The sequence below is a fragment of the Lithobates pipiens genome, unplaced genomic scaffold, assembly GCF_037356315.1.
Source record: "Lithobates pipiens isolate NorthernLeopardFrog02 unplaced genomic scaffold, aLitPip1_a1.2 Scaffold_8, whole genome shotgun sequence".
NCBI lineage: Eukaryota > Metazoa > Chordata > Amphibia > Anura > Ranidae > Lithobates > Lithobates pipiens.
The window spans coordinates 223,133,442-223,150,723 of record NW_027507903.1 but is presented as its reverse complement, the minus strand read 5'-3'; the positions used below and the strand labels follow the sequence as shown (position 1 = coordinate 223,150,723).

At 39.5% G+C, this 17,282-nt stretch overlaps 1 protein-coding gene across 1 annotated transcript in view; it reads left to right on the top strand.

The window, feature by feature from the left end:
* The window catches only part of ADAMTS20 (ADAM metallopeptidase with thrombospondin type 1 motif 20), a 298,739-nt gene that overhangs the window by 277,135 nt on the left and 4,322 nt on the right, over nt 1–17,282 (top strand). Inside the window, exons 32-37 of the mRNA XM_077472691.1 lie at nt 3,802–4,002; nt 6,223–6,352; nt 10,863–10,954; nt 12,003–12,097; nt 14,048–14,181; nt 15,128–15,219. Coding sequence (XP_077328817.1) covers nt 3,802–4,002; nt 6,223–6,352; nt 10,863–10,954; nt 12,003–12,097; nt 14,048–14,181; nt 15,128–15,219 — 744 coding nt within the window. The remainder of the gene's footprint in view (nt 1–3,801; nt 4,003–6,222; nt 6,353–10,862; nt 10,955–12,002; nt 12,098–14,047; nt 14,182–15,127; nt 15,220–17,282) is intronic.

Genomic DNA, 17,282 nt, shown 5'->3' with positions numbered 1-17,282 from the left:
GCCCCCCCTCCCCCCCCAGTCACAGTGTCACTGATTGCATTGATCATTTCTTTACTGATCAATGCATTCAGTGTCAGTTGTGACAGTAAAAACTGTCAGGACAGTTAGTGTTAGGTCCAGGGTAGCCCCCTATCACCCCCCAATAAAGATTTAACCCCCTGATTGCCCCTAGAGTTAACCCTTTCACCCCCTTTTGCCAGTGTCACTAAGCGATCATTTTTCTGATCGCTGCATGTGTCGCTAGGTAGCTAGTTATTTTTTTAGGTTCACCGCCAGGTTTTTATATTGCTAGGTACCCCGATATACTACCCAATAATGGTTTTAACCCCTTGATTGCCGCTAGTTAACCCTTTCACCCCCTTTTGCCAGTGTCACTAAGCGATCGTTTTTCTGATCGCTGCATCAGTGTCGCTACAGTCGCTAGGTAGCTAGTTATTTTTTTAGGTTCACCGCCAGGTTTTTATAGCGCTAGGTACCCCGATATACTACCCAATAATGGTTTTAACCCCTTGATTTCTGCTAGTTAACCCTTTCACCCCCTTTCACCAGCGATCACAGTATAAGTGTCACTGGTGACGCTGGTTAGCCAGTTAGTTATTTAGGTTCCCCGTCAGGTTTTTATATAGCGCCAGGGACCCCCATATACTACCTAATAAAAATTTGAACCCCCTGATTGCTCCTAGTTAACCCTTTCACCACTGATCACCGTATAAGTGTTACGGGTGACTCTGGTTAGTTTGTTTTTTATAGCATCAGGGCACCCACCATTTATTACCCAATAAAGGTTTAACCCCCTGATCACCCGGCGGGTGATATCAATTAGGTTTTAGGGTCAGGGTCTGCGTCGCCCCAGGCAGCGCTAGGTTAGTGCCAGTACCGCTAACACCCACACACAAAGCATACACCTCCCGTAGTGGTATAGAATCTGAACAGATCAATATCTGATCTGATCAGATCTATACTAGCGTCCCCAGCAGTTTAGGGTTCCAAAAAAACGCATTGTTAGCGGGATCAGCCCAAATACCTGCTGGCACCTGCGTTTTGCCCCTCTGCCCAGCCCACCCAAGTGCAGTATCGATCGATCACTGTCACTTACAAAACACTAAACACATAACTGCAGCGATCGCAGAGTCAGGCCTGATCCCTGCCATCGCTAACAGGTTTTTTGGTAGCATTTTGTATTCAAATCCGGAAGGCAGTGCTTGGTTTTCGGGGTCCCGTACGTGGCTAGGCTCCCAAAAAGTCCCCCACATGTGGTATCCCCGTACTCGGGAGAAGCAGCAGAATTTATTTTGGGGTGTAATTTGACTTCTGCCCATAGCATGTGTGAGCAATATATCATTTAGTGACAACTTTGTGCAAAAAAAAAAAAAAGTTTGTAATATTCCCGCAACTTTTGGCAAAATATTCCATGGACTCAACATGCCTCTCAGTAAATAGCTTGGGGTGTCTACTTTCCAAAATGGGGTCATTTTGGGGGGTTTTGTGCTATTTTGGCATTTTATGGCCTTCGAAACTGTGATAGGTAGTGAGGAGTTAAATCAAAAATTTGCACCCTTAGAAATCCTGAAGGTGGTGATTGGTTTTCGGGGTGCCGTGCGCGACTAGACTCCCAAAAAGTCCCACACATGTGGTATCCCCATACTCGGGAGAAGTAGCGGAATATATTTTGGGGTGCAATTCCACATATAACCATGGCATGTGTGAGCAATATATCATTTAGTGACAACTTTTTGTAAAAAAAATTTTTTATTTTTTTTTGTCATTATTCAATCCCTTAGGACAAAAAAAATAAATATTTAATGGGCTCAACATACCCATCAGCAATTTCCTTGGGGTGTCTACTTTCCAAAATGGGGTCATTTGGGGGGGATTTGTACTGCCCTGCCATTTTAGCACCTCAAGAAATGAGATCGGCAGTCATAAATTAAAAGCTGTGTAAATTCCAGAAAATGTACTCTAGTTTGTAGACGCTATAACTTTTGCGCAAACCAAAAAATATACGCTTATTGACATTTTTTTTACTAAAGACATGTGGCTGAATAAATTTTGCCCTCAATGTATGACTAAAATTTAGTTTATTCGATTTTTCTTATAACAAAAAGAAGAAAATATCTTTTTTTTTCAAAATTTTCGCTCTTTTTCCATTTATATCGCAAAAAAAAAAAATCGCAGAGGCAATCAAATACCATCAAAAGAAAGCTCTATTTGTGGGAAGAAAAGGACGCAAATTTCGTTTGGGTGCAATATTGCATGACCGCGCAATTACCAGTTAAAGCAGCGCAGTGCAAAATTGCAAAAAGACCTCTGGTCCTTAAGGTATTTATTGGTCCGGAGCTGAAGTGGTTAAATTTCATATCTGGGGGTGTCTATAGTATGCCTGTAAAGTGGCGCATGATTCCCGTGTTTAGAACAGTCCCTGCACAAAATTACATTTCTAAAGGAAAAAAGTAATTTCCCCAGGTCCCCAAACACTTTTTTATGACAATACCATGCATATAAGCCTTAAAAATGAGCACTTTTAATTTCTCCAATAGAGAATAGTAGCTTTTGAATTTGCCGCGAACACCCCAAATTGTTCAATATTCGGTGAGAAGGCGAACACCCGATGTTCGAGTCAAACTTACGTTTGACTTGAACATCGGGCTCATCCCTACTTGTGGATATATTTTCCATAAATCAGCATACCGTATATACTCGAGTATAAGCCGAGATTTTCAGCCCCTTTTTTTAGGCTGAAAGTGCCCCCCTCGGCTTATACTCGAGTCACCGCCGTCTGCCTACCTGATCAGCGTGTCGTGCAGACAGATGGCGGCCATTCCACTGTTCAAAAGCCGCGCCTCCCTGTCTGTGATAGGCGGAACACTCAATTTCCCAGCAGTCAGTGTTCTGCCTATCACGGACATCCTCTCATCCTCGTCCGTAGTATGAGGATGAGCGGATGTCCGTGATAGGCGGAACACTGACTGCTGGGAAATTGAGTGTTCCGCCTATGGGACAGGGAGGCGCGGCTTTTGAACAGTGGAATGGCCGCCGTCTGTCACAGACGAGAAGGAGAGGTGCGGCTTTTGAATCCTGGAATGGCCGCTGTATGTTTTTATGACATGCTGATCGGTGCAAAATGGCACACGAAGCTGCAGATGGGCACAGAGCTGCAGATTGGCACACGGAGGCATGCACAGTACACAGGTAGGCTGCAATGGACACAGGGAGGTATGCAGCTGCAGATGGGCATTGTTGACCCTCTTTTCCACTCTTTTAAGCTGTAACAGTAGCTGCTGCATGTCTCATCTTTGGCTTATACACGAGTCAATAAGTTTTCCCAGTTTTTTTGTGGTAAATTAGGGGCCTCGGCTTATATTCGAGTCGACCTATACTCGAGTATATACGGTATATAGAAAGCTGTAATAACAGCTTTGGGGCACTTTTTCTATACAGAAATACAGAGAACCTTATGTTTAATAGGATTTTATAAAGAATATTTTTGGCTGTCCTGTTATACCTTTGGAAATGGGAATGCACTCAGATTAATGCACTTTTTAAAGCACTAGGAAAAGCAGCAATTTTAATGTCTTTGTGTGTATTGCAGTAATTTAAATCATACCGGATAGTAGCAGAATATCAAACCATCAGAGCAATGATGGAAGGCATTTGCTGGATCTGTGAGGAAAGTTTGTTTTATGTAGAAGTGTGTGTGGGACAAGTTATCCAATATATCTGCCAAAACTGTTTAATTGCACTTTACTTAAAACAAATCTACAGCAAGCATTCCATGAAAATGAATTCATTTCTCTTTTTCAGTGTTCCAGAAGTTGCTGGTTTGGCCACCAACAAAAACTGACTTATTGTAGAACAGTACTGTCAAAGCAAAATCAGTACATGAATGGCTTGCGAACTGCCAGTTATAAAAGCTGTCCTTTACGACAACATTCATTGGATCACAAATGCAATGGAAAGAACTGCATCCAAACAGTATTTTGGAAAGTCGGGAAATGGAGCAAGGTGCGCTATATCAAAAGCCCTAAATCTTTCAGATGTGTGCAAATTTAATTTTTAATCTGTGTCACATGAAGGAGCTCTGTGAGATTTAATTAAGAGTGGTGCCATAGCACCTCAGAAGTTCCCATCTTGAGAAGCATTGCTTTTTTTAATCAAAATGCCTCTTGAACACTTTGGATGAGAATATGATTTTGCAGATTACCATTGATGTGATGTGTGCCTGTAGCATTTTTCTGTAGAAAAGACAGCCATAATGCAAGTGTATGGAACTCATTTGAAAAAATTTAAACCAGTAATAAACATTTAAAATTGATTGGCCATCATGTGTGCACTGTTTGCAGTTGCTCTATTACATATGCTGTAACTGAACAAACATATTTGTCATTTATCTTGTTGGTGAAAAATGCGCCTCAAATAGTTGCATTGTTAGTCAAGTTAAAAAAATACACACGTTTATCTAGTTCAACAAATAGAAAATTAAATAAATAAATAGAAGCCATACAGTGGTGTGAAAAAGTGTTTGCCCCCTTCCTCATTTCCTGTTCCTTTGCATGTTTGTCACACTTAAGTGTTTCGGAACATCAAACCAATTTAAACAATAGTCAAGAACAACACAAGTAAACACAAAATGCAATTTGTAAATGAAGGTGTTTATTATTAAAGGTGAAAAAAAATCCAAACCATCATGGCCCTGTGTGAAAAAGTGATTGCCCCCTAAACCTAATAACTGGTTGGGCCACCCTTAGCAGCAACAACTGCAACCAAGCGTTTGCGATAACGTGCAATGAGGCTTTTACAGCGTCCTGGAGGAATTTTGGCCCACTCATCTTTGCAGAATTGTCCTAATTCAGTTACATTAGAGGGTTTTCGAGCATGAACAGCCTTTTTAAGGTCATACCACAACATCTCAATAGGATTCAGGTCAGGACTTTGGCTAGGCCACTCCAAAGTCTTCATTTTGTTTTTCTTCAGCCATTCGGTGGTGGACTTGCTGGTGTGTTTAGGATCATTGTCCTGCTGCAGAACCCAAGTTCGTTTCAGCTTGAGTACACGAACAGATGGTCGGACATTCTCCTTCAGGATCTCTTGGTAGACAGCAGAATTCATAGTTCCTTTTATCACGGCAAGTCTTCCAGGTCCTGAAGCAGCAAAACAGCCCCAGACCATCACACTACCACCACCATATTTTACTGTTGGTATAATGTTCTTTTTATGAAATGCAGTGTTCCTTCTACGCCAGATATACTTGGGCACACACCTTCCAAAGAGTTCCACTTTTGTCTCATCGGTCCACAGAATGTTGTCCCAAAAGTCTTGAGGATCATCAAGATGTGTTGTGGAGAAATTGAGACGAGCTTTGATGTTCTTTTTGCTCAGCAGTGGTTTTCTCCTTGGAACTCTAGCATGCAGGCCATTTTTGCCCAGTCTTTTCCTGATGGTGGAGGCATGAACGCTGACCTTAACTGAGGCAAGTGAGGCCTGCAGTTCCTTGGACGTTGTTGTGGGGTCTTTTGTGACCTCTTGGATGAGTCATCGCTGCGCTCTTGGGGTAATTTTGGGCGGCCGGCCACTCCTGGGAAGGTTCACCACTGTTCCATGTCTTCGCCATTTGTGGATAATGGCTCTCACTGTGGTTCGCTGGATTCCCAAAGCTTTGGAAATGGCTTTATAACCCTTTCCAGACTGATAGATCTCAATTACTTTCTTTCTCAATTGTTCCTGAATTTCTTTGGGTCTCAGCATGATGTGTAGCTTTTAAGGATCTTCTGGTGGACCTTACTGTGTCAAGCAGCTCCTATTTAAGTGATGCCTTGATTGTGAACAGGTGTGGCAATAATCAGGCCTGGGTGTGGCTAGAGAAATTGAACTCAGGTGTGGACAACCACAGTTATAGTATGTTTTAACAAGGGGGGCAATCACTTTTTCACACAGGGCCATGATGGTTTGGATTTTTTTTCACCTTTAATAATAAACACCTTCATTTACAAATTGCATTTTGTGTTTACTTGTGTTGTCCTTGACTATTGTTTAAATTGGTTTGATGTTCGGAAACACTTAAGTGTGACAAACATGCAAAGGAACAGGAAATGAGGAAGGGGGCAAACACTTTTTCACACCACTGTATATATACAGAATCCTATACTCAAAGCTGATCCAGAGGAATTTTAACATATTAAAACTGTGTTTCTGATCTGTAAACATCTACTTTCCCACTCTGAACAGTGTTCATCTGCATGCGGTATTGGAATTATCGAAAGAAAAGTGGTATGCATGACAGAGAACAACCGCTCAAGTGACCTGTGCCCATCACATGTGAAACCAAGATCTAGGAAGTCATGTGTGTCAAAATACTGTAAGTATTCAATTTTGTATACATAAACAGTCACTGTCTGTCTTTAGAAATAGCGCAAAGAACTTTTTAATTAAAAGCATGTATGACCTCTTTTTATTTGCAGCTTTAATAAATGTTGAACAGCAAACAATAAGGGGTTCAATTATAAAGAAATTTGCATAGCGTTTCACCAAGATTGCCCTGTGCTGGTCAAGTGTTTTTCATTGATTTAAAATGAATAATATTGCATTTGAACACTAGTCGGCACTAAGTCAATTAGGCATTTTCTACAATACTTAGTGCCATCTAGTTAACAATTGTGGTATTTTCCCCTTTTAAATCAATTAAAATATTCAAACAGCACAGGAAATAGACTGATAATATTTGTTTTTTGTCCCATTCACACAGATGAAATAAAAATGCACTTTTACTGGGTGAATTTAATAAATACAACTCTAAGTGTATGGCATATAAATAATATAATTCTTATCAGTCAATTGATAAAAAGCCTTTCATGCAAGACATGTTTTGATTCTAGATCATTGGGTATTTTCATAAATGGGCATAGATAAGATAGAAATCAACCAAACATTGAAAGAGAAGCTGTTGTTTTGAGTTTCTCCACTTAGATTTTTCCTGTGACTACTGCATGGTGGCCCCAAACAGGTGTAGTATAGGCTACAATCAATGTAACTGTTAGAAACGTATGTAAAGCAGAAATCCACGCAAACATTAAAACCTCAAATTAATTGTATTCATTATTATGTCCCTTAATACAAACAGGGTAAGTACCTAAATTTGGTTTAGCATCAGCGTCTCACAGTCCAATATGCAGCAGAGCTTAGACTTCGAGGTAGCAGCAGTACAAGGATAATCGGTTGTTCTACAGTACAGGAGCATTGGTAGGTGGAGAAAGCAGATATTCAGAGAGACAAGCTCATAAGCATCCTGGTTCTCCTTTTACAGACCAGTTACTGGCTGAGGGTGTGGTGAAGACATGTACAGTGCCTTGCAAAAGTATTCGGCCCCCTTGAACTTTTCAACCTTTTGCCACATTTCAGGCTTCAAACATAAAGATATAAAATTTAAATTTTTTGTGAAGAATCACCAACAAGTGGGACACAATTGTGAAATGGAACGAAATCTATTGGATATTTTAAACTTTTTTAGCAAATAAAAAACTGAAAAGTGGTGCATGCAAAATTATTTGGCCCCCTTGCGTTAATACTTTGGTCCTGTATTTGGCCTTGAGTTCAAATTTAAATAATAAAATGTTCTTTATGGGAACCCAGAACCTCAGATTTCCATGTGAAATCACATAATTGGTTTGTTCTCTTATAGTTAGCACAATGTTTGCTCACTTTATTGCTAATTGCAGTCCAGACTGTTGGTTAGCACAAATTCATGGCTCAATTTAAATCTGAGAAAACCTCTAAATGGAGAAAACCTGGGTCTTAAACTTTGCTCATATCATATGTCCACAATTTCCCATTTCCCCCTCAAGTTTATCTTTTCCCTTCTGCAGCAACAACTCACCTTGCAATCTTATGTCCCTTTACTGAAGCCCTTGTTTCTCCCTGAAGTTAGGTATCAGCATCCCAACTGTTGGAGATACAACAGCTTTCAGTTTAGCCTGTTGACTGCATTTCACAAACAGGACACTAGATGTCGCTAATGCTCAGTGATATGCTATGCTATACATTTTTCTATGATGTGTTGTATTTCCTGTATGCAATGCTGTACTTGTTGGTTTCTTTTTCCTGTCTGTGTTTTTCATACCATGTGAGGTGACATTATTGCTAGTGTGGTTATGTTCCAATAAAGAAGCTAGTTCCTGTTACTCTACAACGTCTAATCTGAACTGACTCTTCTGCACCCAGCAATCATACTCTGCAACACCAACAACAGCAGTTGTATGCACCACCCAATCCCTTTCCTTCCCTTTCAGCCACATAGACTCCCCCCCCCCCCCCGCCCCCATCATCTAGCATAGGTAGCTGTCAGGAAGAAGCAAGACTAAGTCAGCATGGCATGTCATTGCTAATGACATACCTTTGACATCCCATACCATTGCTCTATGGAGATGATAGCTTGCCCTGCTGGACGTTCAGAACTTCCAGTAGCCGAAATCAGCTGTTTAAGAGTACAGAGAGGCTAGCTATGGCACTGTGTAGACCTTCTGAACAATGCATGGTGACTGAGAAGCTGCTTGATCTGCTCTCAGTGCATTAGTCACACAAAGTAGACCTTCTTTGCAGAAGCCACTGCAGTGGCCTAAAGTTTTGGATTTAATGTGCCTGTTGGTAATTGGGTCCCTATTCATAATGACAACTGGCAATTAAGCATAGTAGCCTCTTTCCATTACATTATGTTCTAGTAAAATGTAAGGACAATTTCCTTAATTTCATCATGAATGCTATTTGTGCCTGACATTGTACATTGCAATGTAGTTTTTACTTAGGCTGTAGTTTTTGTAGTAGATTTTTCCATTGTTTATGATTACATTTTTTTGTTTTAAATCTCTCTTTATTATTTTCTTTATAATTATAAAACATACCAAACAACCATCAACATACCAAACATCCATCAACTACAACATATTTCTCCAACATATTCCAAAATAATAATAATAATAATATAAATCACCCATCAGCCATCATCCCTCCCACCTCCCCCAACACTCCTCACTTCCTCACTTACAAATATTCTTTCAAATTCCCTGAGGTACAAAACTCCTCCCATTTTTCCAATACTTTGAAATCGGAATCTCCACATATCCTTCTTCTCTTATTTGTTTCTCCATATAATGTATTTCACTCATTTCACATTTCCACTCTATTATTAATGGAGCATTTTCCTTTTTCTATTTTCGCGCTATTACAACTTTTGCAGCTGTAGTCATACAGTGCAGAAACTCTATCTCTTTCTGTGTTAATGATTTAGGTGTAAGAGAGAGTAGTACTACATTTATATCCATCTTTATCCTTGTGCCTGTCACTCGCTGATATATTTCTGTTATCTTACCCCAAAAATCTCTTATCTTGTAACAACTATACCATATGTGTTCTAGAGTACCCTTTTCTATTTTGCATCTCCAACAGGTTTCAGGGTTCCCTTTATTTATTCTATTCATTACTACTGGGCTTCTATACCATCTTATTGCAACTTTATAGTTTTTTTCTTCATACTTGATTGCTACCGATAGTTTATGCATTCTTCCATATAGCCCTTCCCATTCCTTCTCTGTCAACACTTTCCCTGTTTCCTCCTCCCATTTTTTCACTGCTGCTATTTTTTTAATATCACCATAAAGGATTAATAGATTGTATATCTTAGAAAGTTTTTTATTCGCTTTATCCTTGTTTAATGCTATTTGCTCAAATACGGTTAATTGTCTATTAATCTTTATCATTAATGGATCTATATATGTTTTCAACTGAGAGTATTGTAGCCATTTATTTTTATATTCATGTCCCATTTCCTGAAACGTTGGCATTTTTCCATCTATCAGACCAGCACTAAAAAGCAAAACATTTCTTAAATGGAATATGGAGGAGCATGAGCGGATAATACAAATCCTGATAGATGATTACATTTTTTAACTAAAATCAGGTTAATTTATTGCTTAGCTATAGTTATGTTATTATGGACTTTGTCATTGTTCCTTAGGCCGCGTACACAGGGGCGGATTGTCTGCCCAACTTACTCCGCTGAACCGTATTTAAGCGGACAATCCGCTCGTGTGTGAGCTTCAGCGGACTTTTTCAGCGGACAGTCTGACGGACTTTGTCTTTCGGAATTTCCGTAATTTTATCCGTCCAAACTTGGTTTTGTCCGTCCAAACTTGGTTTCAGCGGACAGTCCGCTCGTGTGTAGGCAAGTTGGACGGACTAAGTATGGCGCATGCTCAGAAAGGATTTACAAGGCCGAGGGTTGCATTGCAGTGTATTGGACGTCGTTTTTCTAGTCCCGTCGTACGTGCTGTACACGTCATCGCGCAAGTTTTCAGCAGACTGTCTGTTCATCGTGTGTGGTCAAGTCCGTTCATTCAAAATTTGGACGGACTGTCTGTCGGATTGTCTGACGAACTTAGTTGGGCAGACAATCCGCCCGTGTGTACGCGGCCTTAGTCCTGATTGTGACATTGGTAATAATGACCAACCACTGGCAAGGCAATACATTTTCTTTCCATTTTTGTTTTAGATAAACATGTATAAAAGAGGAGTTTGAAATATATTCTTAACAAAACATTATGTGTTATTATGTTAAAAATTGTTTCTTGTAATTTGTAATAATATATGTACATGGGGCAGCAATATTTACTCATAACATATGTATGCTTTTCTTCCTGCTCTATAGACCTATAGACCTCTATAGACCTACCCATGGTTGCCCTTCATTATGCTTTTTCACAATTAAAGGGGTTTGCCAACCCACTGAAAACTGTGTTTCTCTGTGTGGCTTATATTTTACATCTATTGCTTAATGATATTTCTTAATTTTTCATGTGCCTTTCTTTTGTTCTTCCTAGGTGAATACAAGAGCTGCAAGGAAATTCGTCTTATTAAAAACACACAAGTTGATGGTGAATATACACTAAAAATTAACAACAGAAAAGTCAAGGTAAATAAGTTAAAGGAACACATTGTATAATTATGGAAACAGATACTAAGCCTAGATTGAATTGTATCTAATTTGCTGACAGTCTCCGCATTTATTACATTTCATAGTGCCAGATGCAGAGAGTAGATGCATTTATATGCAAATGTTGCGTTTGTGCTAATATCCTTATTGAGTGGATTGAAGTTCAGATGGTATTTTGTATGACTCAAAGGTTAAATAAATACTGCAAGCTCTCCACACTAGAGGCAAATCCTATAACCAAGGTGAATGAATAAAATGAAAGAAGCATTAGTCTTTTTCATCATATAGACTATTTTATTGAAACTCTGATGGTAATCTGACCCGTTTCAGGGATCTGCCTCTGCTTCCTCAGGCTTATTCATGTGTGTAAACAAAGAGCATCAGAAGCATAGCTTAATTGTCTAAGATTGTAACCACATTGCCCAGAAACAAATCGATTAAAAGTGCTTCATAGTTCAGGAGAGCATCCTCAATCATTGTGTTTCCCTAATTGATGTGTTTAAACACATCAATTGGCACTGAAGAAGGGGCTGCAGATGCCTGAAACCTGCCAAGGTTTACTGTAGACCTTCAAAATGTATTATTCATGATGAAAAATGAACAGTGCAACTTTCAATATCTTCAGTCACTTTGGCTAGGGGCTTTCCCCTTGCAAGATCCCTTGGATTTGGATTAGATCTTTTACCTCTGAAGATCCTTTCTTCCTCTCCAAATCAATGATTTGCCATCTGAAAACTGCAAATGTTAGAAATCAAACAAGACTGGTGACAGCAAGATCCCTAGTGTTATAAATAGGTCAAGTGTTACCTATGACCTTTGTAACCTATTAAAGAAAAGGAAATTCAGATGTGTGGTTAATGGCAGGGAAAAACAGTGATCCAGAGAAAGCTGGACAGGAATGAATTGTGTTGGCATATTTATATATGAAGAAAGAGATTCTGTCTTTTCAGCACTAAAGATAATTCAGTGCATACTTGTACTACTATATACATATTGCTACTCCATTTTGTATGCATTTTTCCTGTAGATCTATTGTGCGGGCATGGAGTCCGATAGCCCAAAAGAATATATAACTTTAATAAAAGGTGAAGCTGACAACTTTTCTGAGGTGTTTGGATACAGGTATGTTGATACTTTATGCAAAATTTTATTTTATTTAGACGTAAAAGGCAATGACATCAGCACGGATAGAATCAATTGGCTTTCTACCGCTTGGTGACAAGTTTAGAAACTTCAACACTGGTTTTGCTGCTGTAGCTAATACCATGGCTCATACTGACACTGATTTTATTAATATTTTTATTGTAGATAGATTTTGTGTCATAGATAAATTTAACTGACTATATATAAACTAATTTGGAATAGGAGGAAATCAGACAAAGCATGGCCAGCAGGGGGTGCAAGTAGCAGTGGTTAAAACAAGTTAAGAACAGGGCCAAAGTGGGGGGTCAGTTTAATCAAGAGATTGACAGAGAGCAGGTACAGGCAACGGGACCAAGATCAAAAGGTTTGTAGAAAGAGCAAACAGACAGTATGGGCATCAAGGTAAAATGTTAAGAAAAGGCTAAATATCCTCCCAGCAGCCAGCATCATGTGAAGACTAAGTCCTGGGACCTGCTGACTGCTGGAAGACATCTGCTGGTGGATACTGGAACTGCACTATTTGGGTCCATGGGCCCAGTACCACTAGCAGATCTTCCAGCTTCTAACAGACTAGAGAGCTAGGTTACAAATTCTAAACCACTGAGAAGTGACAACTGTAAGCAACAGTTGTTGTAGTAAATACTGCAGTGCATTGTAATGTGAGAAGCACTGTGTGAGTTCTGAGCAGAACCAAAGCTGAATGCAGCCTCAGTTGTACTTGGAAAATTGGAAATGTGCTCCTGTTACACTTCTACATAAATGCTGTTTCTGATGTCTTGACATACAAGACAATATGGTTGAGTCAACCAGTTGTCTACAAGATGCATAGATGCTGCAGTTTCTGGTGTAAACCTCCAATAATCAAGGTAATTATCAGGCAAGCTGATACAATCTGATCTGAATCTTGAATCAGGCAAATTGGTTTGTACGTTTCTATCTATCAGTATCACATTTGCCAATCTGTATTCCTTGTTTGTTTTACTACTAAGTTTCCTTACCAAAGTGACAGATCTGAACTAATTCAAAAAGTTAGCTTCATTTGTTGTTGTCCATGGCAGTCCATAATAAAAATGAGGGTGCTTTTACAAAGGTTGCATGCACATTATTAAGTCTCCATGTAGTAAATGTATATTATATTTTATATATTTAATTGTACCTTCTGATACTGTTCTTTAAAAAAAAAAAAAAACATGCATTTATGTATGGTATATATCCATAGTTTGTTTCAATTTTACATAATTTATTCTTGGCCCACATTTACTTGTGGGACTAATCTGTATCTGAGCACCACAAACCAAAAACATCATTTCATTTATGTTTTAATATTCAAAGCAAACTCCCCCATCTATCTATTTCTCCATGCTTTATTTTGCCGATAAATCACTTTGAAAAACACACCCAGCATTTCTGACCATGGCCATCTTGAGTAAGGGCAGATGATTAATATAGCATTTACTTCTTGTAATCCATCTGTCCCTAGTTCAGGCATGACAATCAGGAGGGTGTGTTTAGCTGGGAAAACCCCTCCTCCCTTCCTGAAGACTCGGGAGATGTATGACATCATTTGCCTAGACCTGTGAACCAGGAAGTAATTGAAGAAATGTAAAAAAACTGATTAAAACAAAGAAATATGATATATTTTCCTATCTACTTAACAATGCTAGTGGTATAAGGATTACAAATAGTTAATGTTGATTGTGAGATATTATTTTTTCTTTAATACTAACAAGGTGCTAAAAACCAAAGCATATTGCCAGTGACTAAAGCATTTCATAATGCTTATGCACAATATTTATTGCAAAAAAAAAAAATTGCCTCGTCCAATAACTTCCATATCAGTATGCCACATTTTCATTGCCTCCGTTCAGTAACTCCTATATCAGTATGCCACATTTTCAAATGTAATTTCTAACAGTTATGTCTTTGTAGGCTAAAAAACCCATACGAATGTCCTTTTAATGGGAGCAGAAAACAAGACTGTGTGTGTAAAAATGATTACCTTGCTGCTGGCCTCACTGTCTTCGGTAAAATACGATTGGATATCATCTCAATGCAAATCAAAAGTGAGTTTTCAAAAATAGCATTTAAATCTTTCTAATGGCAATATGAAGGCTACTATTACTAATTTTCTTCTGAAAATACTACATATCTGGCTGTTATGCTGACTCACTGGCTTCAATACTATCTGAGACACTGGAACAAATATACAGCTTGGGAAAGTCAGATTAAAGTAATGCCATGTACACGCGACCAGAGTTTTCAACGGACTTGGTTCGGGGGACTGGAATCCGTCAGACAGTTCAATCATGTGTGGGCTCCAGCGGACTTTTTCTTCCCAAAACTCCGGCAGACCTAGAAATAAAACTTGCTTCAAATCTTTCCGACAGACTGGAGTCCAGACGAAAAATCCGGTCATCTGTGTGCTAGTCCGATGGACTAAAACTGACGCTAGGGCAGCTATTGGCAACTGGCTACGAACTTCATTATTCTACATCTTCACGTTCAAATCCGTCGGACGTTTGTAGTGATCATGTGTGGCCAAGTCCATTCGTTTGAAAGTCCAGCGGACCTCAGCTGCAAAGTCTGTCGGATTGTCCACCAGACCAAGTCCGTTGAAAAGTCTGCCCGTGTGTACGCAGCATTATACCTCCTTATCGGCATGCTTGTTCTGGTTTAGCAGCTCAAAGAATTGATGTAAGAGGTAGGCATCACTAATTTGCAGAAGGAGATGCCTGCATTGGCAGCTTCCATGATTTTCTTAGGATGTACTGTTTTCACATGTGTACTTTCACTGCTGTATTTTATTTAGATAAGTAACACTGACTGTCACATGGTATATACATAGAAAATAGGATAAAATAATACTTTGCCAACTGGACCGACTAACATACATTCGTTTAAAACATGAACAGATATGAAACAAAATAATGAAAAGCTCAATAAATAGATAAGTAGTACAGTTCTGTGAGTGTTTGCTTGTCTGAAAAGGTTTTTGTTTTAAATTTATAGCTACAGATCTTTTGTTTGCGCGAACAATCCTTGGTAGAGCTGTTCCATTTGCCACAGCAGGTGACTGCTACAGTGCTGCCAAGTGTCCACAGGTATGTCCACTTTTTTATCCTCTTCAGGATATTTTTATGAGAAGAGAGGTCATGGCAAAAAAACAATGGTGACAGAAGTATCAACAGGTTTCAAAGGATACCTGCCTACATTTGTTGTCTGGAAATCCACTTTAAGTTCTAAATACTTTTTTTTCAGATGTCTTCAGAGAAACCTGATATCAGTTTCACTTCCTAATGAGGATCAGGATGACAGCCTCAGAGTCTGCATCTTTAAAATATGCCAGCATTGGCAGGTTTCATAATTATTTTTTCACAGACTCCCTTTGAGGCTTCTATATTTTTCACTGTTTTATTTACTGTTCTGAACTTCAGATGTGCCTTACACTGCTCATGTCCTGATGCATAGACTACAGACTGTAATAACTTGTCAGTATGTCAAATAAAGTTAGCAACATCAGCTCCCATAAATCTCACATGTTTCCTTTATAGCATTTTAAAACATTTTTAATCTTTTAATTACTTTTCCAAACTCTAAATGCATGGATGTTGTGTACTATTCTGTTTTGCTTTAAGCTTAGGTTTGGCATATAAAAATCTGCCAAGTTCCTGGTAATGTCAACCAGGGCCACTGTTATCAATCATAGGCCCCATACAGCCTACCTGATGGGGCCCCCATTGGCACCACCCCCAACCTCACCCCTGGCTCCACCCCAACCCAATGCTGTCATGAAATCTGGGGGAATGGTGGCAGGCGCCGAAACATGTAAGATGTTTCAAAAGGTGAACCTTTAATAACCATTATTATTCTAAACTATTTACACTATGATAAATCAGCAGAGATTGTTATTTTAGAACTTTTTTGACAACTAATTGGCTGGGGTGAGCTTAGGCATGTTTGGACCGTAGTATGAACCCACCTTAGCTATACCACCTGGAAGCTTTACAGCACCCCACCAATCATAACTGGATCTGAATGGGAGAGATGTCAGTGTTTTGACATCTGTGCCTGTTCAGTTTGTGTCCACATACACCACAGACGTGTGTCCATTTACATCAGGCTACCTCTGATCTGTCACATTTAGGTCTAGAAAAATAGAAAAGGATATTCTTTTCCATTTTTTTTTTTTTGATCTGAATGAACATAGAGGTAGGCAGATCTAAATGCATACAAGTCAGTTCATATCTGGACTTCTATAGACCTGCATAGAACTTTCAATCAGGTCTGCATGAAAAACTGACAGGTGGACCTGATTGCAAAGCTTGGATGAAAAATTCTCAAAGGGGAGTAGTTTTGGGGTGGTAAAAATGCAGCTTGGCTGTGTGCTTTTACTGTCCCTTCCCCCCAATACATGTGTAAAGTAGCATCTCATTGTGTGCTCATGGTCATCATGATTATGATGATCAGAGCACAGCAGGTGCTATATGGCTCTGTCAGTGTAACATGCTGTTGAGTGGTGACTTTGTTATGGCTGTACAGTGTTATAGTCTGTAACACACAGTACAGCCATATATTAAGAAAGTCAGCACCCAACAGCATGTTACACTGACAGAGCCATACAGAACCTGCTGTGCTCTGATCATCATAATGATGATGACCATGAACACACAATGGGGAGTCTGGGGACTGCACCTTAGTATCAGCCTGTGTGATGTGTCAGTGTGTATGCAGGGGGATTGCTTGCCTGTGCACTGGCGTTGGGATTACTCTTTCTGCACCACTGTCTCAGCCACCTCAGTGATTAGTCTCTCCCTCGGGCTGCAGCAGATCAGCACTTACTGAGGAAAGGGAGTCACATTGCAATTTAACCCATCCGTTGTGGAAAGCATACAGTGAGTGGCCAGAACTTTCATTTGTTACAAGGTACACTGGTGCAGAGCAGAGATTGTATGCCTGCACCTGAAAATGGAGAAAAAGTCCCTCTTCTGCTCTTACCCCTGTTAACCTGATGGGGCCCAGGAAGGTACTATATACCTTGCTAATCAAGTAGGTGCAGGTTAATAAAGTTTTTTAGTTAATTTATTTTTTTAGCTATAAATTAACTATAAAGCAAAGCTGCTTGGGCCCCCCCTCCCCGATGGCCGGGCCCAGTACAACAGGGTTG